At 39.9% G+C, this 24,837-nt stretch overlaps 2 protein-coding genes across 3 annotated transcripts in view; one reads left to right on the forward strand and one right to left on the reverse strand.

Moving 5' to 3' along the window:
- LOC132391202 (heat shock protein 105 kDa-like) overlaps nt 1–24,837 on the forward strand; it is an 84,075-nt gene that overhangs the window by 46,666 nt on the left and 12,572 nt on the right. For both annotated transcript variants that reach the window (XM_059964096.1, XM_059964095.1), the window contains exons 9-14: nt 193–299; nt 461–594; nt 11,412–11,617; nt 12,362–12,502; nt 22,593–22,733; nt 23,622–23,747. In XM_059964096.1, the coding sequence (XP_059820079.1) occupies nt 193–299; nt 461–594; nt 11,412–11,617; nt 12,362–12,502; nt 22,593–22,733; nt 23,622–23,747 (855 nt within the window). The remainder of the gene's footprint in view (nt 1–192; nt 300–460; nt 595–11,411; nt 11,618–12,361; nt 12,503–22,592; nt 22,734–23,621; nt 23,748–24,837) is intronic.
- Nucleotides 1,491–24,837, reverse strand: part of wdr95 (WD40 repeat domain 95) — a 152,178-nt gene continuing 128,831 nt past the window's right edge. The window contains exon 30 of the mRNA XM_059964092.1: nt 1,491–6,695. Coding sequence (XP_059820075.1) covers nt 6,566–6,695 — 130 coding nt within the window. The 3' untranslated portion in view covers nt 1,491–6,565. The remainder of the gene's footprint in view (nt 6,696–24,837) is intronic.

A 24,837-nucleotide genomic window follows, 5' to 3' on the forward strand; every position in this document is an offset into this window, starting at 1 on the left:
AATTAAATATAATTTAAAACAAGGATTGTTAATATACTGTTGAACTATTACAGACAGGATGGGAAAATAGTTTGTCTAATATTTACTTGTCTGTATAATTTTTTTCTTAGATTCATCTGCAATGTGTTTTGAAATTAGTGTTAATTCAGTTCATGTAAAAATCCAGATGTATAACTTGATATCTTTTTTCAGTGTGCAATACTTTCTCCTGCTTTCAAAGTGCGTGAATTCTCCATTACTGATGTAATGCCATTCCCAATTTCTCTGAGCTGGAATACAGAAACTGATGGAGTAGGAGGGTAAGAGAAACTACTCAAGTGGGTTATTGTTAATTTGCTATTATTTTCCATAAATTCCTTCAAAACAAAACCATAAAAATACATCATTAAATATCATTAAATAGCTTTTGACTTTTAAATAACATTTGCTGAGTTGAAATTCTTTCATTTTTATTTATTAGGATTTGTGAAGTTTATCCCAAAAACCATGCTGTCCCCTTTTCAAAGCTACTCACCTTTCACAGAAAACATCCATTTGAATTAGAAGCATTTTACAGCAATCCAAACTCACTTCCTTACACAGAGCCAAGAATAGGTAAGTATTTTTCTGTGCTAAAGGTATTTAAGTCTGAAGTTTTTACTAACTTGACTGAGATAATTATTCTGATTGAAATCTGTGGGTCTTTGAAGCCTGGAAGACTTCCTTCTCCCTAAATGAGGAGGCTGAGACAAATTCTTGTACCCGTACTGCACACTGACAGATATAAGCTAACCTGGCACAGTAGATAATAAAACAGTACTCTTCTGGTTTGCTGATCACCTCTGATTTGAATTCACAGCAGCATAACTAAACCATTACCGACAACCAGGTTGATTCCATTAGAGATAATCTTGCCCAAACTGTCTAACTAAAGTTAGCAACCCTTATTATACCTGGGTTTCTAGTTGATTCCAGTATCAAAGTAACATAATGGTTATGGTTGTTTGAATTCCTTTCCATCCCACTTCTACTGAAAAGGAATAATGGATAGGACTAAAGTTTTTGGGCAGTAGTATGATTTAATGCCAAGTTTTTTTCCCTCTTCTAATGTGTGCCTAGGATGCGCTTGTAATGATACAACTATCTGCTATAATAAAAATTTTTGGTATGGGTACATAGCTGAATGCCTTGACTGAAAGCCCTCTTAGACTGAATACCACCTACTTTTTGTAAACTTTTGCAAACCTATCAAATGTCATTTAAACCATTAAAAGTGTTTAAAGGAAAAATGTATATTTTCAAATTTGTTACCAAAGTGTTCTAAGAATGAATGTGGCCTGCCATTATAGCTTGTGCATTATAATCTTGCTGCAATCTTGATCAAGTTGCAACCAATATTGCTACAATATTAACATCTACCCAGTTGTAGAAATGTAGCTGTAGTGTTCTTGCACAGGTATAAAAGAACTCTGAACTAAACACCAAGCATAAACCAGTCAATGAGGCAGTCCCAGTAAGATTAACCATTTACTGTTCACTCTTCCACATTAACGTATGGTGAAAACTGTTGATAATACAAAATATATACAGTATTTGTTTCCTTCTTGACATCACATTTACATCATAAATACTTGCAAAAGTAAAACTACAACAACTATATTACATTAAAATGCAACATACAGTCAGAATCTACCTACGCCATCGACTGGCTTTAAATACACTTCAACACAAACTATCCGTAACTCTTTAAATAACCAAAAACATAAACTTTATCAACCGTCATTACTTTTAACAGAATCAGCGTTAACATTTTTGATTCAACATATCGATTATCTCATGAACTTACAGCGTTGCTTCTCTAATGTTTCCAGTGCGTAGAAAGAAAACTTCTCTCGCGCTGATCCTGCATACATAAGCCCCCTCCTTCCTGTTTCTCCAAACCGGTATTTTCCCACAAGACGCGGCGAAACCGGGTGTGACGTCATCGCATGCCGCGATATATCACAGACAACGAATTTACTTTAAACAACCTTAACTTTAACTAGAAAACGATAACAAACGAATTACTAAAGTGAAAATATAGTGAACTAAACAAATGCCTTGAAGGCAACACACTCCCCGCCTGACCTTCGTAAGTCACAATGAACATAATACAAAACTTCAGTCTCTAAATCAGTCCTTAGGTAGAAGTAGAATGATTTCTGCAACTGGCCTTTGGTAAATTTTCACATCACCTTGGTCAAAGTTTTCAACTCAACCTTCCTGACATATCCATCCCTACTAGGGAATGTGGCAGTGATTCTGGCCATTGGCCAGCAGTTGCAGACGATTTGCTTGTCCCTGAGCAGGACTAAATCTCCAACTTGAAGATTCCTGCAGGGTTCTGTCCACTTTTGTCTGTGTTGCGACAAAGGTAGATATTCATGTCTTCAACGGGACCAGAACCAATTTGCCAGAGCCTGGACCTGTCTCCATTGCTTTGTGTACAAATCCTTATCAGAGAAGTCCCCAGGTGGAGGGTGAGCTCCTGTCTTCTGCGTAAGGAGCACTGATGGCGAGATTATAAAGGGGTTTTCTGGGTCAGAAGACATAGGTAGGAGTGGGCGTGAATTTATAATGGCTGTGACCTCTGCCATTAGTGTGCACAGTACCTCGTGGGTCAGTCGGGTGCGTTGCTGCAGAAACATTGAATCAAGAATTCTTCTGGCGATACCAATCATCCGCTCCCATGCGCCTCCCATGTGAGAGGCGTGTGGTGTGTTAAACTCCCAGTTGCATCCCTGCTGACTGAGGTACTTTTGCACCATTTTGTCCATCCCCAGCTCCTTGGACGCTCCAACAAAGTTCGTGCCGCAATCAGACCTTAACTGTTTTGCAGGGCCTCTTAGCACAAAGAAGCGCCTGAGAGCGTTAATGCAGCTGGATGTATCCAAAGATTCGATGACCTCAGTGTGTACCGCTCCTGAACTCATGCAGCTGAACATGATGGCCCACCGCTTGCTCTCTGCTTGTCCTCCTCGTAGGGGAGTATCCCAATCAGAGAGCTCAGAGGAAAGTTCTCTGAGAAGGACTCTTCCCTGGATCGTAACTGGTGCCAGTAGACCCAAGGGATCGAAAACACTGTTGACAGTGGAGAGAACTCCATGGCGGGTAAATGGCTTGATCGCAATCGGCACAGAGAACGTGAATGTGTCAGTCGTAATCTCCCAAAGGAGACCCAAGCTTCTTCGTGTGGGTATGGTTTCTCCATCTAGATCTAGGTCTTTGATTGCCAGAGCACAGTCATCGTGTGGAAAGGCCACCATTACTGCCTGACAGTTTGATGCGAACTTATGCAAGCGGAGGTTTGACTCAGCAAGTGAGGCTTGTGTACGTCGGAGCAGAGCGATTGCTTCATCTTCTTTCTGTAGTGATATCAAGCTGTCATCGACATAGAAGTGCCTTTCTACAAACTTAACGGTGTCATCGCCATGCTCCTGTGTGCCCTCTCTGATGGCTCTTCACAGCCCATAGATGGCCACGGCAGGTGATGGACTATTGCTGAAAACGTGGACTTTCATCCGGTACTCAGTGACTTCCTTGTTAATGTCATTGTCCTAGTGCCATAAGAAACAGAGGAAATTGCGATAGTCCTCCTGTACTAGGAAGCAATGGAACATCTGCTGGATGTCTGCTAACATTGCGACCTTCTCCTTCTGGAAGCGCAGCAGGACCCCGAGAAGGGTATTGTTAAGGTCGGGGCCTATGAGGAGCACATCATTAAGGGAGATACCAGCGCACTGAGCACTGGAGTCAAAGACCACCCTGATCTGATTGGGCTTTTGTGGGTGGTAAACCCCAAACGTTGGGAGGTACCAGCACTCCTCGCCTTCCCTCAGTGGTGGTGCTACTTCAGCATGTCCATTAGCGAAGATCTTCTCCATAAATGCTACGTATTGTTGCTGCATCTCAGGTTTCCTTTTTAGGGTTTTTTGCAAGGACGTGAACCGCTTGACTGCCTGCTCTTTGTTGTTTGGCAAGCATTGGCGTGGTTCTCTGAAAGGTAGTGGGGCGACCCAATTATTTGCTTCATCTCTGAAGACCTTGGTGTCCATTATTTTTAAGAAAATGGTGTCTTGTGCTGATGGAGCAAGTTTATTATGCTCAGTTTGAGTGAAGACTGACTGACCCAGCGTCTTGTCAGTTACTTTACATTTGTTAAAGCATTGTCGTGCTTCCTTGTTACACATGAAACTTGTGCAGGGTTGAAAAATTGCATGGTGACCACTCTCTAGCACATTGGTCTTGAGTATGCTAACTGTCAGTTTGTATACGTTGCCAAGGCACACCTCTCCTATCACCACCCAGCCCAGATCCAGGCATTGCGCAAAGGGGGCATCGTGTGGTCCATTGACCTGCTGCCTAATCTTGTGCACCTGGAGAACATCTCTTCCTAATAGCAGGAGTATTTCTGCTTTTGGATCCAGTTCTGGGATGTGCTTGGCAATGTGGTGGCGATGTGGCTGGTGCAGCACTGCACTTGGCGTCGGGATCTCAGTGCGGTTATTCAAAATTTCATTGCACTCTAAGAGTGGAGGGAGACCAATAACAACTTTACCATCCAGGGACTTGAGCTGGAAGCCTTCTGCCTTCCTTCCATATGTTTCCACGCTGCCTGAGCAAGTTCTCAGTTAGTATGGGAACTGATTACTCTCAATGTGGAACAAGTCAAAGAACTCTGGTCTGACTAGTGGGCAATTGCTCTGATCGTCCAGAATTACATAGGCTTTGATGGCCTTGTCTTTGGCTCCCTTAGGGTATACCTTAGTGAGGCAGATCTTTGAACAAGAATGGCTTGACTGAGCTTGACTGCAAACTTCTGTGCAGTTCGAGCTGACAACAGTTGTCCTGGAGTGAGCCTCTCCCTCCCCGCCGTCCTGTTGTGAGGGTGAAGGAGCTTTGTTGGTTTGCGGTAACGTTCCGGGATGCATGGCCCCATCATGATTAGTGCTATTACATTCCGGGCACTTCACGGAGATCGTACACTCTCTAGCAAGGTGAGAGGTAGAGGAACAGCATTTAAAACATTTTTTTCTCCTTAAGAAGGGCCATTCTCTCTTCAAGGGGTTTTTTCCTAAACGTACTGCATTTTTGAGGGGTTGGGGTTTGTTATACAATGGACAATTCTTGCTAGGGTCATTGTTAGTTGTAGAGACTTCAGCTTTACGCACTGAGACAGGTTTATTAATGTTGAAATTATTCAAAGTGGATTTAACTGGCTTGGTGTAAATTGTACTGCTACCTGGACTCATGAAGCTAGGGTCATTTTGCTTCTTCGCCTCCTTGCACACAAACCTAGTGAAATACTCAAAGGGAGGAAATCAACCATCGTTCTCTTCCTTGTACTTTGAGCCAACAGACACCCACCTTTCCTGCAGCCCAAATGGAAGTTTGTCCACGATTGGTCTAATCCCGTATGAAGTATCTGGGTATGATAGACCAGTTAAATAGCCATCTTCTTTAGCGCCTTGAATCTCCATGAGTAAATATCCGAGCTCTCTTAACTTCGTGTGGTCCTTGGCTGACTCCTTAGGAAAATTTTCCAGATGTCGAAATAGTGCCGTTTCAATAATTTCAGGGGCTGCATAGCACTCCCGAAGTCTCTCCCATGCTTTGCGTAAGGCTAGCTTGGGGTTGTTAATGTACACTGAACGTATGCAGCTCACCTGTTCGCATGATTCTTTTCCCAGCCATTTCGTCATAAGGTCCAACTCTTGGGTTGCTCCAAGCTGGACTCCGTGGATAGTGTTGGCGAATGAAGAGTACCATGTATGGTAATTTTCAGGTTTATCGTCAAACTGATAATAGTCCTGAAGTGATGAGATCTCGTCGTGCTAAATACTGTGCCATGGGTTCAACTGCTAGTGGCATGCTGGCTGGGGGAATATGTCAGCGGGTATGTGACTGTGGGTGTACATTTGTTACGGAATTTGCTGTTCTGAATTCAGTCTTTGCCTCTCCTCTCGCCAAATCTAGTAAGTTTGGTGTCGAGAAGTATTTGTCATCAGCCCTTTCATTCTTGAATTCATCGCGGAGTTGCAAGGGTAAATTGTCTTCCTCAGATGAATGTGATGCAACTGGGCCTCTCTGAGACTCCTCATGAGGTGGGATGTTAGCATATAAGTATGGAGAGGAAGAACGAATCTTCAAGTCCATTTGAGATCGGACGTAGTCGCTTGTGCGTTCCAATCTGGTCTTTTCTGAAGTAGATTTTACGTCAACCAGAACATGCATTTCTTCAGCACTTTCTATTATCTCTGCTTCCACCCTGGCAGCTTCTGCTTCTCGGTGTAGCGTCAGCACTTCTAACTCTGACTCTATCCTTACCTTTTCCAACTGGTTTTTGGCTTCTTTGGCAGCCGCTTCCTTTTTCAATTTTGCTTCTTGTTCAGCATACAACGCTCGCACCTTGGCGGCTTCTGCCTTAGCTCTTGCATGGGCAGCCTTACTTGTTGATGCCCTACTGCCCCTGTCGCTGGATGGAAACAACTTGATGCTGGATCGAATTGTCATTGCAGCACTTGAAACACCTGGTAATGCCGCCTTTTCACTGTAGTGTTCTCGCACAGGTGTAAAAGAACTCTGAACTAAACACCAAGCATAAACCAGTCAATGAGGCGGTACCAGTAAGATTAACCGTTTCCTGCTCACTCTTCCACATTAACGTATGGTGAAAACTGTTGATAAAACAATACAAAGTATATACAGTATTTGTTCCCTCCTTGACATCACATTTACATCATAAATACTTGCAAAAGTAAAACTACAACAACTATGTTACATTAAAGTGCAACATACAGTCAGAATCTACCTACGCCATCGACTGGCTTTAAGTACACTTCAACTCAAACTATCCGCAACTCTTTAAATAACCAAAAACGTAAACTTTATCAACCATCATTACTTACAGAATCAGCGTTAACATTTTTAATTCAACATATCAATTATCTCATGAACTTACGGCATTACTTCACTAATGTTTCTAGTGCGTAGAAAGAAAACTTCTCTCGCACTGATCCTGTACACATAAGCCCCCCACTTCCCATTTCTCCAAACCGGTATTTTCCCATAAGACGCGGCGAAACCGGGTGTGACATCATCGCATGCCGCGATATATCACAGACAACGAATTTACTTTAAACAACCTTAACTTTAACTAGAAAACGATAACAAACGAATTACTAAAGCGAAAATATAGTGAACTAAACAAATGCCTTGAAGGCAACACAGTAGCTGTTATGAAGTATCTATAAATAAAGGATCTAATAGCTAGCCATTTTCACAATTTTCTTCATTGGCAGTCATGAAATATCAAAATACTCTTAACCACTGGTTTGGGTTAGGACCATTCAGCTCCACATAACATTACAAATATGGTACAAAGTAATACATATAAAATGCTAAAGGAACTAGTAGGCCAAGTAGCATCTATGGAAAAGAGTAAACGATCGATATTTCAGGCCAAGACCCTTCATGAGTCTTGATGAAGGGTCTCGGCCCAAAACATCGACTGTTTACGCTGCGTGGTCTGCTGAGTTCCTCCAACATTTTGTGTGTATTACTTTGATTTCCAGCATCTGCAGATTTTCTCTTGTTTGTGAAATGTGGTACAAATATAGACAGAAGAGGATGGCTATGCTTCTGAAAGAGAAAATGCAGCAAATGCTCTTGATATTGATTCTTGGGATAGTGGTTTTGTTGTGTTGGAAGAAGTTAAGCAGACTGAACTGAAATTTTAAAGAACAGGTGGTTAAATATTCATTGAAATCTACAGCATTAAGTGGCTTGACAGGATAGTTACACAGAAGGTGTTCCTCTGGTGAGTGTTTCTAGAACAACAGCCACACTATCAAAATGATAAAATAAGATAAATGACCAGTCCGGTTCTTGAGACAAAGCAGGAACAAGGGGCTGAATGCAACTTGCCAAGATTAATTTGATAACACTGTGCAAATTGTGGTCATATTAATGGAAAATTTATGCCATACTAATATGTATTATTATAAAATCATTTGACATAACTCAGGCCCTGCTTATGAGATTGGTTATACCACCAGAATGAATTAATTACCTCAAGTTTATAATTGATATTTGGTTATACTTGATACCTGTACCTGGCTGGAAGCTCAAGAGTTTATTCACCCCAAGTTTATGTTAATTGCTTGTTTGTGGACCTTAAGATTACAAAATGTAAACTTTTTTTATTATGTTTTGCATTTTCAAATGTTTAGTTTACCAAAAAGCTCACCCCAAAGTAATTGAGATATTCTTTTCTTCCAATAGAACAATTTTAATTACTTAATTCAGGTAACTGATCACAGTAAATTTTTTTTCTGATTAATGCAATTCTTCTGTATTTACTAAAAATGCACTTGCTTAAAATCAATGAATATTTCAGAACAAAATGTGAATTTCATTAATATATTTTTTTAAATGGTCAAGTTGCTCTGATGTGACCGAATATGTTGATGATATGAAAATCTGTACAGAAAATCATGTTGTTTGAGTAGAGGCTTGGAGGAACAATTTCAAAATAATCCAGATTTTTGCTTTGTTGGGAAGAAGTGCTGGTCAAAGTAACTAAAAACAATATACAGTAAAATTCTGTTAATTCAACAGTGTCAGATTTTGGTGCCGGATTAATGTTGTCATTAAATGTTACTATTCATACTGTAACACTATTGCAGAAGCATTAGCAGTGATGTTTTAAGTGCCAATCGATTTTTGGAATGATACTAGGGGACTGGAAAATTGAAAATGTCACTCCACTCTCTAAGAAGGGAGAGAGACAAAAGATCGGAAATTATAGGCCCGTGTTTGGCAAGGTGCTAGTCCATAATTAAGGATGAGGTATCGGGATATTTGTATGCACACGTTAAAATAGACCAAAGTCAGCATGGTTTCCATAAGGGGAAATCTTCCCTGACAAATCTTTTATAATTCTTTTGGGAAATAACAAATGGGATAGACGAGGGAGAGCCGGTGAATGTTGGCTACTTGGATTTTCAGAAGGGCTTTGACAAGGTATCACACATGAGACTGCTAATACCACGAGGAAAAATAATAGCACAGATAGAAGATTGGCTGACTGGCAGAAAACAATGGGAATAAAGGGAGTATTTCAGGTTGGCTACTGGAAGCTAGCAGTGTTCTGTGGAGTTGGCTACTTTTCACGTTTTATGTTAATGATCTGGATGAGCGAACTGGTGTGTTGTGTGGATGATACAAAATGGGTGGACGACGGGATGTCTGATATGGTCATGCACTTTGGTAGATGAAATAAAGGCATAGACAAATTTTTAAATGGGGAGCAAATTCATAAATTGGAGGTATAAAGGAACTTGGGAGTCAGTAATAAGGAAGGCAAATGCAATGTTAGCATTTATTTTCAGAGGACCAGAATATTAAAAGTGAGGATGTAATTTTGAGGCTTGTTAAGTGATTGGTCAAACTACATTTGGGTGTTGTGAGCAGTTTTGACTTGTGTAAGTTTGATTTTCGATTTCTGTTTGGTATTCAACACTATTATCCCAAAGACCTTGGTGAACAAGCTCCTCCTTAGTCACTGTGCAACTGGGTATTGAACTTCCTAACTAATAGACCTCAATATTCAGGATGGACAACTGCTTCTCCCTCTCCCTTCAACCTCAACCTGGTATCCGCCCCAGGGCTGTGTGTTGCGACTACTGCTGTGCACTCTGCCCCGATATGGCTACATAGTGAAACACCTGAGTAATCACATTGTCAGGTTCGCCTATGACATGACAGTAGTGGGGCTCCTTACCAACAACAATGAGGTGGCCTACAGAAAGGAGGTGGAAGAGCTTAAGACCTGCTGCCAAGTAAATGATCTCATCCTCAGTATCAGCAAGACAAAGGAAATGATTATCAACTTCAAGAGAACTCGCACCACTCACACTCCTTTTACACTGGCGGCACAGCAGTGGAAACGGCAAACAGATTCAAGCTCCTGGGAGTGCACACCTTTCATTGTCCCAGAACACATTACGCACAGTCAAGAAAGCTCAACAATGATTGTATTTTCTGAGGAAGCTGAAGAGAGCTGGACTATGCACGTGTGTACTCCGATCCTGTAGATTTGCTGTAGAGAACTTCCTAACAAACTCCTTCACTACATGGTACAGAAAATGCACTGCCTCAAAGAGGAAGGCTCTACAACAGGTAGGCAAAACTGCCCAATGCATCACTGGCATCAGCCTGCCCACCAAGTATATATACAGAAAGGTGCCTGTGAGATGCCAGTAACATGAAGGATCCCTGCTCATGGACTTCGTCCCACTCCCTTCAGAAAGGAGGCTAAATAGCATGCATACCAGACTCAAGGGCAGTCACTTTCCCTAGCAGCGAGGCTGATCAACACCTTCACCCACTAACCCACCCCTCCACACCCCCAACCACCACTATTTTACTTTCTGTCAGTCACCTTTGTTCACACTAGTGTCACTTTATGGACATACAATCACTCTATCTATACAAGCTATCTTATGTATTTGTATTCATTTTGTGTTTTTAATTAATGTGTTCTTTATCTCGTGAGTTTTTTGCACTGCATCAGATCTGGAGTAATTTTTTTGTTCACATACTTATGTATTGTAAATGACATTAAATAATCTTGAATCTTTGGGCTCCATATCTGAGAAAGATGTGTTGGCATTGGAGAGATCCAGAGGAGAATTGGAATGATCCCTCCAATGAAAGGGTTAATGTATTAGGAGTGTTTGATGGATATGAGTACGTAGTCAGTGGAGTTTAGAAGAATGAAGGGGAATCTCATTGAAACCAACCAAATATTGAAAGGCCTAGATACAATGACATGGAGGAGATATTTCCAAATGTGGGAGAGTCTATCCAGAGGTTGTAGCCTCAGAATAGAAGGACATCCTTTGGAACAGAGACGAGGTGGAATTTCTTTAGCCAGAGTGTAGTGAATCTCTGGAATTTTCTACCACACTTGGATGTGGACATTGTGTCATTTAGTATATTTAAAGCAGAGGTTATAGATTCTTGATTGAGTAAGGGTGTCAAAGGCTGTGGGGAAGAGACAGGAGAATGGTGTTTGGAGAAAAAATAAATCAGCCATGATCAAGTGGCAGAGCAGACTTGATGTGCTAAATGGCTGAATTGTCAAGTGTTCTCATTGAGTTTGAAAGTGCAAGGTGCATAGGGACCCCAGTGAGATTAGAGAAAAGATGCAAAATGTGGCCTCACTGAGCTTGGATGCAGGGTAGAAAATGGAGCCCAGTGAACCAATTAATGAACTGGGATTTCCAAATAGCATCCTAGCAGATTACTGTAGTTTTCACATTATTGTTTTATGATGCATGGGGAACCTTGCATAGTTTTAATCTTTTCATATTAATCTTTTGGTACAGGACAGTATATTATCCATGATGTAGTACCTCAAGCAAATGGTGAAAAGTCCAAAGTGAAGGTGGAAGTATGTGTCAATGACCATGGAATCTTTAGTGTTTCAACGGCATCTATGATTGAGAAGGTGGAAATTTCAGAGAATAAAGCTACTATGGAAACAGATCTGTGTCCCATCACACCTAATCATGAGGTAGAGGATATTGATGAGGTAGGTCCCTTAGAATAATATCCTTGGTCATTAATAATTACTCATTGTCATTGATTCTTCATCACAAAATCTGTAGATCGCACCACTCTTGTGCAAATAACAGAAAATTTCTTAATAATCTATAATATCAAATTAATGCCATGAATAAAGAGAGGTTTCCATTTTCAGTAATTATTTTGCATCTTCTAAAAGATACTAAATTTATAGTGAAAGATAAACATGTATTATACTTCTGAAAAATTACATGGTAAAATGCTAGACATCTGTACACTAGCCAAGAACATGCCACTTTAATCTACTGTTTCCAAAATATTGCGGTGGCTTCCTAGTTTTACATTTTCAGTACCTTTTCTAAAATAACCACTCAACTTGCAGAAAATGGATAATTTTTAACTTCTAGTGATCGTGACTTTGATATTTGGCTTGAGGATTTGCTTTTTGCATACCCTTTTTGCATGTTTTAAGTTTGTTCTGGTGGTATAAGTGTTGATGATATTAAATTGGCTTGAAAGATTTATTTCAAATTCTATCAAGGAAAGTTGTAAAATTGAATTTAGTGAATTCCTGTGGTTGTGGCTATGAAAGCTACAAAAGCTGTACCATTGCTACCTGAATGAGTCAAACTTCACAGGACACGTTTGCATCTAGGAGATATCTTAAAATACCTTTTAATGAGAAGTGATTAACATTGTCAGGCAAAACGTTGTTACTAGTCTACTTTCTTTATATTTCACTTCCTTTTAGAACAAGAATCAATTAGACAGTTATGAGATTGATGTTCAGCCCCAAGTACAATCAGATGATCAAGGGTCTCCACAGTCTCTCTCTTCTACTGAAATGGACCAAGAAGAAAATAAAGCTGGAAATGCTGAAACTAACTGCAAGGCAAATGATTCATATTATATGCGTTTTACAGAAAACATTTTCTTCAAACTCTATGAACTAATTATTTTTCTTTCTATTTAAGACCTTTTAAAGGTATGTCAAGAGGAAAAAGGTTGGTAAGGGCAGTTGCAGACACCTTATGATCAAAGGCACAGGAAATTTGCAAGATTGAGTGAGGAAGTAGCAGTGATGAGATTTAACCAATATACCATGTGTGTCAGTTATCATAGAGAAGAGTTTAGCGTTATGAACCCCGTAACTGGGTCACTTACCAGCAAAGATAGAGAGGTCCATTGAAGTCTGATGGTACTATTTTAACGGTATTTATTGATAAAAATACACAAAATAATATCAATGCAACCATACAGATAATATACGTCGTCAATACTAAATCTAAACGCGCGGGTATAATAATAATCAATAAGAAATAGCTCTATCGTTGTCTAGGGGATAATGTATTGTCCGATGGAAGTATAAAAGTCACTGTTAGTTCATTCACGCTGCAGCATTTTGGTTTGAGAGAAAGACGGGTTTAAAACTTGCCCAGTCCTTTTATGATGTTAATCCTTCGAGTCGTTGGGAGTTGGTTTCCCCGTTGTTAGCTAAAAGCCGTTTTTCCGTGGTAAAGGGCACCGGTTTCCGGAACCGAATGCACGTGGCCTCCCCACCGGCTTCTGCTATTACGGGATCGCTAGCGTTTCTTCTGGTGCGTCTGAGGGGCTGTTCCCACAGACCCTCTTTTATCCTGACTCACAGGGTCTCGGATGTCAATCAGGTTGGGGTGATGCAATCCCTCCCTCAACCAGCCCATTTTGCCTGAGGGCTTCCACGTAGCACAGAATTGCAATACACAAGTTCGTCTTCAAGAGACAATGGCTGTTTCCCGTAGCTTTATTTCGCTGGGGGTAACAGGACATTCAGCACGTCTCTCTCTCATTTCCTGGGTCTCCTGACCCAAATCAATAATGATCTTGCGATTCTCACAAAGGAGGGGGCTGCAGGCGTAACATTAGTAAGGATGAATATCTTAAAGAATTGAGTAAAATATTGGAAAAGCTGATAATCTTAAGCCCTGATGTCTACGTGTGAGTTTTGAAGGAGGTTGCTTTAGAGACAGTAGGTGCTCAGATTATTATCTTCCAAAATTGTACAGATTATTTTACCTGGGTTAGAGGTTAGCAATTATGATTCCACTGTTTTAAAAAAGAGAGAAGAACAGCCTGTTAGCTAAATGTTGAGTTGTAGTTATATTGCTGTAATCTATTATAAAAGTTGTAATAAAATAAGATCTTGGGTCTGAACAGATTCCACCTGGATTTATGAAATTATTATGTAGATTAATCTGTTCAGTATTCAGCAGCCCATGGTATTCAGGGTACTATTTCTGCAACTTTCAGTAGTAATCATCTATAGGAATGCAGATAACAAGTGTTTTGCAGCAGATTGAGGATCTAGTTTATTGGATTTTGAGTCTGAGGGTGATTTTCATTCAATGTTTTGCTGTACATGAGTTGCATGCCACAAGCAACAATCAATTGGGGCATCATGGTAGTGTAGTTGCTAGAGTAATGCTATTACAGTGCTAGTGACCTGGGTTCAATTCCCACCACTGTCTGGGAAGAATTAGTCCTTTCTCCCTGTCACAGCATGGATTTCCTCCCACATTCCAAAGATGTACTGATTAGTTGGTTAATTGGCCACATGGGTGTATTTGGGTGGTACAGGGTCCTGGGCGTGGAGGGCCTGTTGCTGTACTATATCTCTAAATTTAAAAAAAAAATGTTGACTCAGCAGATGGCCCTTGTCAGGCAATAGCCAATGTTTACTTTGACATGGTGGCTTGTACAGCTGGTACAGTACAGAAATAAGAAACTACATAGTCAGAGTTATGTCACATAGAAATAGGCCCTTCTTGTCTATGCCAATCAAGATGCCCATGTCCATGTATTTGTTCAAGAGCCTTTTAGATGTTCATGTACCTATCTCATCCACTTCCTCTGGCAGCTCATTCCATATCGGGACCATACTTAAGTTGGTTTAAAAAATACTTTTTTGTTTTCTATTTAATATCTCCTCCGGCTTAAACTATGGACTCTTCTTAATTCCCCAACCCTGGGGAAAGATGGTGTGCATTCACCCTGTTCTCTGCCCCTCATGATTTCATACACCTCTAAGATCATTCCTCATTCTCTTGTGCTCCAATGAATATAATATCAGCTGACTTAACCTCTCTTGCTCAGTCCCTTGCATCCCAGCAACATCCTCCTAAATCTATAGCAAAGTGGCACTCTTCCTTATTATTTCTGTGCCACTAAGCAAGCAATAAAAAAAGGAAGCTAAATTATGAAAATAAACTAGCACAAAATATAAAAACAGATAGCAAATGTTTTTTCTAATTGTATAAAGCGGAAAAGGGTGGCTAAAAGTCAATGTAGGTCCCTTGGAGGATGCGATGGGAGAATTGATTTTGGATAATGAGAAAGTGGCTGAGGCTTTGAATGACTATTTTGTCTGTTTTCACAGTGGAGGATACATCTAACATGCCAAAGAAAGATGCTATGGATGTGATGGGAAGGAAGGACCTCTGTATTGTAGCTATCACTAAAAAGGTAGTGCTGAGCAAATTTCTGAGCCTGAAGGTAGATAAGTCCCCTGGTCCTGATGGAATGTATCCCAGGATACTGAAAGAAATGGCAGAAGTTATTGTAGAGGCTTTGGTGATGATTTACCAAAATTCTCTGGACTCTGGGCAGGTCCTGGCAGATTGGAAGGTGATGAATATCACGCCACTGTTCAAAAAAGGATATAGGCAAAAGGCAGGTAACTATAGGCCTATTAGTTTAATGTCTGGAGTTGGGGACAATGCTTGAAGTTACCATTAAAGAAGAAATAGCAAGGCGCCTGGAAAGAAATGGATCCATCAGGCATATGCAGCATGAATTCAGCAAAGGCAGGTCCTGTTTGACAAAACTAGAGTTCTTTCAGAATCTAACAAGTGCAGTGTATAGAGGGGAACAGATGGACATTATTTACTTGGATTTCCAGAGAGCCTTCGATAAGGTGCCACATAAAAATAAAACTTGTCCATAAGGATGCATAGAGTTAGGAGTGATGCATTAGTATAGTTAGAGGATTGGTTAACTAATAGAAAGCAGAGCGTTGGGATACATGGGTGTTTCTCTGGTTGATTATCAGTGATGAGCGGTGTGCCACAGTGGTCGGTGCTGGGCCCACAACTGTTCGCGATGTACATTAATGATCTGGAAGAGGGAACCGAGTGTAGTGTATCTAAGTTTACTGATAATACTAAATTGAATGGTAAAGCAAATTGTCCAGAGGATACAGAGAGTTTGCAAAGAGATGCAGATAGGTTAAGTGAGTGGGTCTGGCAGATGGAGTACAGTGTTGGTAAATATGAGGTCATCTGCTTTGGAAGGAAAAATGAAAGAGCAGATTATTATTTAAACTGTAAACAATTGCAGTATGCTGCTGTGCAGAGGGACTTGGGAGTGTTTCTGCATGAATCACAAAAGGTTTGTTTGCAGGTGCAGCAGGCTATCAAGAAGGACCATTCCCCTCAATAACAGTATACTGTTTTGGATACTGTTAGTGGGAACAACCTACCTGAGGAAAGCTGTAGCAACCTTGATCTCTGGCACTGAGTCTAGTTCTGTAGTTCAGAAGTGAAGTGGGGGAGAAGGCGAGAGCTCAGTAGTTGGATATATTGACTATGGGTCAGTACATTGTTACGAAGGTGAAGCAACTCTGAGGGGCCGAAGGGTACAAAGTCGCCCCCTCCTTTTTTGAGAATCGCAAGATCGCTATTATTTTGGGTCTAAGACCCAGGAAATGAGAGGGATACACATCATGAGAGAGAGAGACAGAATACACAAGGTTTGGAATGTCTCCTGACATCCGCGGAACGGAACCACTGACTACTGCTATTGTCTCTTGGAGAAGGAATTGTGTATTGAGTACTGTACTATTCATTGAAACCCCTCAAGTACAACCAGAGTGGTCTGGTTGAGGGATTGCATCATCCCAACCTGATTGACATCTGAGACCCTGTGAGTCAGGATAAAAGAGGGGTCTGGGGAACAACCCCTTTAGGCGCACCAGGAGAAACGCTAGAAATCTCGTGACAGCGTTTTGTAGCGAAAGCCGGTGGGGGCTCGTGTGCGTCCTCCCTTGCCTGGGTGGCGGGCTCACCACAGAAGAACGGTTTAGCTAAAGGAGAGGCCACACTTGAACGGCCACAACAACGAGACACCTGACGGATCGAAATCATAAAAGAAGGTTGAACAAAACCCGTAGTGGTAAATGTCTCTCTCTCTCCCCCCCCCCTCTCTCCCCCCCTCTCTCTCTCTCTCCCCCCCTCTCTCTCTCTCTCCCCCCCCCTCTCCCCCCCTCTCTCCCCCCCTCTCCCTCTCTCCCCCCCTCTCCCTCTCTCCCCCCCTCTCCCTCTCTCCCCCCCCTCCCTCTCTCCCCCCTCTCCCTCTCTCCCCCCTCTCCCTCTCTCCCCCCTCTCCCTCTCTCCCCCCCTCCTCTCTCTCCCCCCCTCCCTCTCTCCCCCCCTCTCCCTCTCTCCCCCCTCTCCCTCTCTCCACCCTCTCCCTCTCTCCCCCCCTCCTCTCTCTCCCCCCCTCCTCTCTCTCCCCCCCTCCTCTCTCTCCCCCCCTCCTCTCTCTCCCCCCCTCTCTCTCTCTCCCCCCCTCCCCCCCTCCCCCCCTCTCTCTCTCTCTCTCCCCCCCTCTCTCTCTCTCTCTCTCCCCCCCGCAACACAGCGACAACCAAAAGACGGCAGCTTGTGGAACTGCAGTGAACTTTATATTTCCATCAGACAATACATTATCCCCTACAACAATAGAGCTTATTTCTTACTGATTATTATTATACCGGCACTTTTAGATTTAGTATTGATGACATATATTATCTGTGTATCTGCATTAATATTATTTTTGTGTATTTTTGCTAATAAATACTGTTAAAAATAGTATCATCAGACTTCAACAGACCTCTCTATCTTTGCTGGTAAGTCACCCAGTTACAGGGTTCGTAACAACATGAATCTACAATTTGGCCATTACAGCGACTTGCTTGTCATGAGGGTAGGAATGGCTGCTGGATCTTCTGGGGTTCAGATATTTCAGAAAGGGACAGGGGGTGTAAAAGAACTGGGTGAGTGGCATTGCCAATCAGGAATAGTATACTAGCTGCAGAAAGGAAGAATGGTGTGGAGGCATTATCTACTAAGTTAGTGTGGGTGGAAGTCAGAAGGAAAGAAACAGTCACAGTGTTGGGAGTGTTTTATAGAATCCCCCTCCCTTCCCAATTGCAACATGATCTTTGCATCCTCACTGGCCATGAGAAGTACTAGATGATTGGAGTGTGGCAAATGTTATTCCTTTGTTCAAGAAAGGGAATAGGGATAACCCTGCGAATCATGGACCAGTGAGTCTTACTTCAGTAGAAGGCAAATTATTGGAGAACATTCTAAAGGCAAAATTTGTGAGCATTTGGAAAAGCATAGAATGATTGGAGATAGTCAGCATGGCTTTGAAAGGGGCAGGTCATGCGCCTCGCAAGCCTGAGTGAATTCTTTGAGGCTGTAGCAAAATTCATTGTCGAAGTTAGAGCAGTAGAATTGATGTTTGATAAGGCTCCCTATGGAAGGTTCTTTCAGAAAGTCGAGGCATCAGATCCAAGAAAACTTGGCTGTGTGTGAATTGACTTGCCCATAAATGGTTGAGGGTAATTGTAGATGGAGGTCAGTAACCAGTGATATTTCACAAAGATCTGTTCTGGGACCTCTGCTCTTTGTAATTTTTGCAAATGACTTGGATGAGGAAGTGGATGGATAGATTAGTAAGTTTACAGATGACATGGAGGTAGGTAGTATTGTGGATGGTGTAGAACATTGTTGAGAGTTATAACAGGACATTGAGAGGATGTGGAGCTGGGCTGAGAACTGGCAGATGCATTTCAATGCAGAAAAGTGTGAAATGAGACAAATTGGAAGGTCACATTTGAAGGCAGAATACAGGATTAATGTTAGGATTTTTAGTGTGGAGGAACAGAGGGACCTTGAAGTCCCTGTCTATAAATCCCTCAAAGTTGGCATACAAGTTGATTGGGTGGTTTAGAAGGTATATTGTGTGTTGGCCTTCATTATTTGAAGAATTGAGTTGGAGCGCCACAAGGTTGCAGCTCTGTGTAACTCTGGTTACACCACACTTGGAATATTGATAAGAGGTATGGATTGAGTGGACAGCCAGAGATCGTTTCCTTGGAAACAGGCCAATTTTGCTGATGAAGGGTCTCGGCCAGAGATGTTGGCTACTCTTTTCTCACGGATGCTGCCTGACCTGCTGAGTTCTTCCAGCATTGTGTACGTATTCTTTGATCCACAGCATCTGCAGTTGTATTTTTGTAATTTTGCTTGTATTGCATGCAAAACAGCATGCAAATCAGGCTTGTATTGGTTAATACAAGGGGGCATAATTTTAGGGTGGTTGGAAGAAAATGTAGGGGGATGTCAGAGGTAAGTTGTTTTTTTTCTCACAATCGTGAGTGCATAAAATGCACTGCCAAGTGTGGTGGTAGAGACTGATACATTTTGGATATTTAAGGGAATCTTAGATGGGCATATGAATGATAGAAAAATGGAGGGCTATGTGGAGGAAAGGGTTAGGTTGATTTTAAAACAACAACACACACAAAATGCTGCCTGGCCTGCTGTGTTCCACCAGCATTTTGTGTGTGTTGTTTGAATTTCCAGCATCTGCAGATTTCCTCGTGTTAGGTTGATCTTAAAGTAGGTTAAAAGTTTGGTGAAACCTAGTATTTGTACAATGTAATAGAGTAAGAAGACCACAGCACAGAAACAGGCCCTTCAGCCTATCTCATACATGATGAATTATTAATCTGTCTAGTCCCATCAACCTGCACCCAAGACCATAGCCCTCCATGCCCCTTCCATCCACTTACCTATCCAAATTTTTCTTAGATGTTGACATTGAACCCTCATCCACCATTTCCACTAGCTGTTCATTCCATATTCTCACCATTCTCTGAGTGAAGATATTTCTCCTTGCGTTACCCTCAAACATTTTATTTGGTATATTTTCTCCTATTTTATCTAGTTCTATTCTAATCCATGCCGGTTTATCTTTCTCAAAAAAAGATGCAATAAATCTAAGTTGATTTGCTTTATAATAATTCTTAAAATTTGGAAGTTGTAACCCTCCTAGATCAAATTTCCATGTCAATTTTTCCAACGATATTCTTGACATCTTACCTTTCCAAAGGAACTTCCTCATATTTATTTAACTCTTGAAAAAACTTCTGGGGTATTTGTATTGGTAGTGATTGAAATAAGTATTGTAATCTAGGAAATGTATTAATTTTTATGGTATTTACTCTACCTATTAATGTTATTGGTAATACCATCCATTTATCAAGATCTTCTTGAATTTTTTTCAATAGTGGTAAGTAATTTAATTTATATAAATTCTTTATATCATTATCAACTCTTATACCTAAATATTTTATAACATTTGCCGGCCATCTAAATTGGGTTATTAATCGACATTGACTATAATCTCCTTTAGTAAGAGGTAAAATTTCACTTTTATCCCAATTTATTTTATAACCTGATATTTTCCCATATTCTTCTAATCTATAGGATAATTTACGCAACGAGTGTAATGGGTTTGTTAGATAAAGCAGAACATCATCAGCAAATAAGTTAATCTTGTATTCTTCCTGATTAACTCTAAAACCCTTAATATCTGGGTCCATTCTAATTAATTCAGCTAATGGCTCTATCGCCAACACAAATAAAGCAGGTGATAATGGACAACCTTGCCTAGTTGACCTTGTTAACTGAAATGGTGTTGAAATTTGACCATTTGTCACTACTTTAGCTTTGGGATTAGTATTTAAGGTTTTAATCCATTTTATAAAAGATTTTATATATAAATGGGAATCTAAATGGATACGGGAAAAGAAAGAATCTCCTATATTAAAACATTTGATTGACTTATGGAATAAGATAAGTGTTGACAATGAGATAAAGAAATCCTTAGCAAAGATCTTTAATTCAAAATAGACTTATTCCTTTTACAATGGATAATTAACTTTTATATAATTGGTTTCAAAAAGGGATTAGATATATAGGTGATTGTTTTGAAGGAGGTATATTAATGTCATTTGATCAATTAAAGAATAAATATAAAGTATCAAACAACACTCTTTTTTTGTTACTTTCAACTAAGGGCTTATTTAAGAGAAAAATTAGGTCAAATAATGTTATTGCCAAAATCTAATGAAATAGAAACTTTAATTCAAAAAGGAAAGATTAAAAAATTCATTTCTTGTATGTATAATTTGATTCAAAAACAGGCAATTAAACAAGGAGTCCATAAGTCAAGACAAAAATGGGAAAGTGACTTGAATATTAAAATTGAAGAAAAAAATTGGTCAAGACTATGTCTTGACAGTATGACAAATGCAATAAATCTCCAGTTAAGATTAGTGCAATATAACTTTTTACATCAATTATATATTACACCACAAAAAATAAATAAATTAAACCCAAATTTATCTGATCAATGTTTCCGATGTAACCAAGAAATTGGTACTTTTTTACTTTCTACTTGGTCTTGTTCTAAAATTCAACCTTTTTGGACAAATTTAAGAATTTTGTTGGAACAAATTATTGGAATACAACTTCCACATAATCCAATATTATTTTTATTAGGCGATATTGAAGGGATAAAACTGATACCCAAATTGAATAAATATCAGAAATAATTTATAAAAATTGTATTGGCAGTAGCCAAAAAGGCTATTGCAGTTACTTGGAAATCGGATACATGTTTAAGTATAGATCGTTGGAAGAAAGAAATTTATAGCTGTATTCCACTTGAAAAAATTACTTATAATTTAAGAGATAAATATGAAACATTTTTGGAAATTTGGCACCCTTATTTACAAAAGACAGGATTAAATATATAGGTGCTCCGAAGGTGAAATAATTGGTTATTTGGGGAAAGAAATAAATATATATACTAAAGTTATTACGAACTCCATGGAGCATGTGGGAATCTTCCAATATCCAGGCATTCTTTCTTTCTTTCTTTCTCTTTTTTTTTCTATAGGGATGCTAGGGGGGAGGGTTTAAGGGGAGAGGGAAATGGGTAATATACGTTTTTTTTCTTCTTCTTTTATTTTGTAACTACTTGAAATACAATAAAAAAAAAGTTGTTAAAAAAACAAAAAACATTTTATTTCAGCCTTAACCCATGACCACTAGTTCTAGTCTTACCCAACCTCAGTGGGGGAAAAGCCTACTTGCATTTACCTGGTCTATACACCTCATAATTTTGTACACCTCTATCAAATCTTTCCTCAATCTTCTAATGTGATGTGTGGCTCTAGGTTCGGGCTAATTTGTTATCACAAACTGAAATAAATTGATTAATGCTGCAAATTAATGCTTAAGGTTTGTCAGGTTACTTTTTGCAGTTGAAAGTTTGCTTCCTCCAAAGTGAAAATTTATAACTATTACAAAGTTGATCAGTATTGCTCTAGAAGTTATCTGAGCACTTCCTGAGTTCTACCATTGCATGTGGTTTAAATTAGGAACCAGAAAATTGTATATTTTCTTACAGAACGTTATTCTGGAGCACTGCAAATATTTAGTTCTTCCAGGCCACCCAGATTCCAGTATCTGTAGTCTCTTTATCTTTGAAATATATCCCTAAAATAAGACCACAGACCACTAAGATCCGTACCAACCATTCGAAATTCTGTTCCTCTCCTTTAGCCAAACCACTCCACCCCCCTCCACCCCAACCTCCCAGCCACTCATCAATCCATCCACAAGCTTTTCTGTTGTTAACATGTAAGGCCCAAGACTTGACCCTTCAATCCCACTTACTGTATTCCATATCATCAACATGACACTCTCTTCATACCTGCTCTCTCCCGATGCCACTACCCATAACATTAGGACCATTGTCTCTGTCACCACCTCCACGACTGCAAACATCTTAATCCATTTTTTTTTAAAATTTTCCACCTACAGACTAATACGGACAAGAAATCAAATCAACCTCCAGATCCAAAAAAGCCAAAAATTAAGTTCAAGACTGTTAATCTTCCCATTGAAGCTAAACTAGTGTGGCAGTTTGGGAAGGATCTACTTAGCGTGTATTTTGAAAAGGAGGTAAGTAAAATATGGAAACATTTTCTATTTTTGTCTTAATCTGTGGGAATACACAGGAACCAGTTAATGGAGCCATGGATAAGGAATGACAACAGAATCTTTCAATAAGGGTGCAGTAGAGAAAATAACTAAATGCCATAAAGAAATGCCGTGATTCCAAAAAGGAAATTACCCCTAAAGGTAATGATTATGTGTCTGGGTAATGAAAGATACATTGTATATCTACAGTTCCAAAAAATGTCTTAGTAATAACATTGCTTAAAAATTGCTGTTTATTCAAACAAGCACTAGGATGGGATAAATGCATTGGAATGGAACAACTCTAGGGTGGATGAGTTGAGACTGGATTTGCAAAATACTTTGGTGGTGCAGCTCCAATGCAATGGGATAAGGTGGGAAAATGGAGAACCCTGAAATGGCAGATAGAACAGAAACATTGGCATTAGAGGCTGGAGCCTGCTTTAGAATGGGTAACAGATGAAACTGCAGTTACTGGTGAAGAGAGACACATGCATTTTAATCTACAGACGTCAATAAAGTATATGCAGTATCTAAAATTATCCTGGCTACCTGGTTTCCTCCTTAGAATCTAATGTCAGCTTTGTGTATTTTTCTCTTAAACCAAGTTATTCATTCCAAATTCTGACCCTCCAATTTTTAGATAAGTGTATTAGCTGAATTCTTTGGAAGCTTCTAGGAATTGAGATAATCACCCGGCTGCTATAAAAGCAGGATGTCATTCTCAAAGAAATACTTGGACTTTGTCTACCAGCTGCATCATTGTAATGCGATTTGCCTTATGTGATTAAAAATCATAGTGTTTAGTTATCTACATATTTGCACATGGCAATGAAGTAGATATAATTTTCAGTGTTTTTTTTTAAACAGGGGGATATGATCATGCAGGATAAGTTAGAAAAAGAGAGAAGTTACGCCAAAAATGCTGTGGAAGAATACATATATGACTTGAGAGAGAAACTTAATGGACAATTTGAAAAATTTGTCAGTTCCAAGGTATGTGTAATCTTTGATATTTCAGTGGGTACTTGAGTGAAAATGGCCTTAAAGGGGAATAATGTAGATCTAATGTTTTAGTTTGTGATATACTCCCCTTGTTTTATGTAAAATTAACTGGAAAGTTACTAAGATTGACTTTTTTTAAAAAAAAAATTGGTTAGGAACTTTCATTAATTCATATTAATTCACTGTTTTACTAAAATAAGTAGTGCCTACCATTCCATGCCCAGAGTACATTTTAGGAAATCTTAAGAACTAAGTTATCAGTGAAGATAACCAACAAAAGCAATGTGATGTACAGGATCACCTGTGAAGACTGCATCAAGAAATATGTCAGCCAGACAAGATGTAAACTCCCATCTAGTTTATGGGAATGCAAAATGGTGGTTCGGAGATGTGATCCACTGTCGCTGATTTCAGTACATGAAGACCAAAATACACTTAACCGGGGTACCATGGAGGTTCTGGTGCAGGCAAACACAAAGCAGGCATGAGAACTTTTAGAAGCATGGTTCTCTTCTGATAACTCCATAAGCAAACATCAAAATAGATGTTATCTGCGAACCCCTAAGAGCCAAAGAAACATGAGCCAGTAGAATTCAAAGGGCAACTGAAGGGGTAGCCAATCAGGACCAAGGCAAGTGAATGGGGCCTATATAAACGTGGACACTCCCAGAGAGAAGCATCAACACTGTGCACTGAGGATGTTACCTTGACGGGTGATGTAACATCTGCAAGCTTAATTGCCAAGTTTGGCAAACCCTGCAACATGAAACACCTCAATGCAAGCTACCAATATTCATCACTATCCTAAACTTTGTAAACAGTCTCAATGTATATTGTCAATTAGCACTTACATTCACAGTAGTGAAGTGTTTTGAGAGCTTGGTGATGAAACATAACAACTCCTGGCTGGGAAGTGACTTGGATCCACTCCAATTTGCCTACCAGATCAACATTTCTACCATAGATGCCATCTCATTGGCTCTTTCCTCAACCCTGGAACATCTGGACAGCAAAGATGCACATCAGGGTGCTCTTTATTGACTACAGCTCAGGATTCATTATTATCATGCCCTCAAAACTA

The sequence above is a fragment of the Hypanus sabinus genome, chromosome 3 (assembly GCF_030144855.1).
Source record: "Hypanus sabinus isolate sHypSab1 chromosome 3, sHypSab1.hap1, whole genome shotgun sequence".
In the NCBI taxonomy this organism is placed as follows: domain Eukaryota; kingdom Metazoa; phylum Chordata; class Chondrichthyes; order Myliobatiformes; family Dasyatidae; genus Hypanus; species Hypanus sabinus.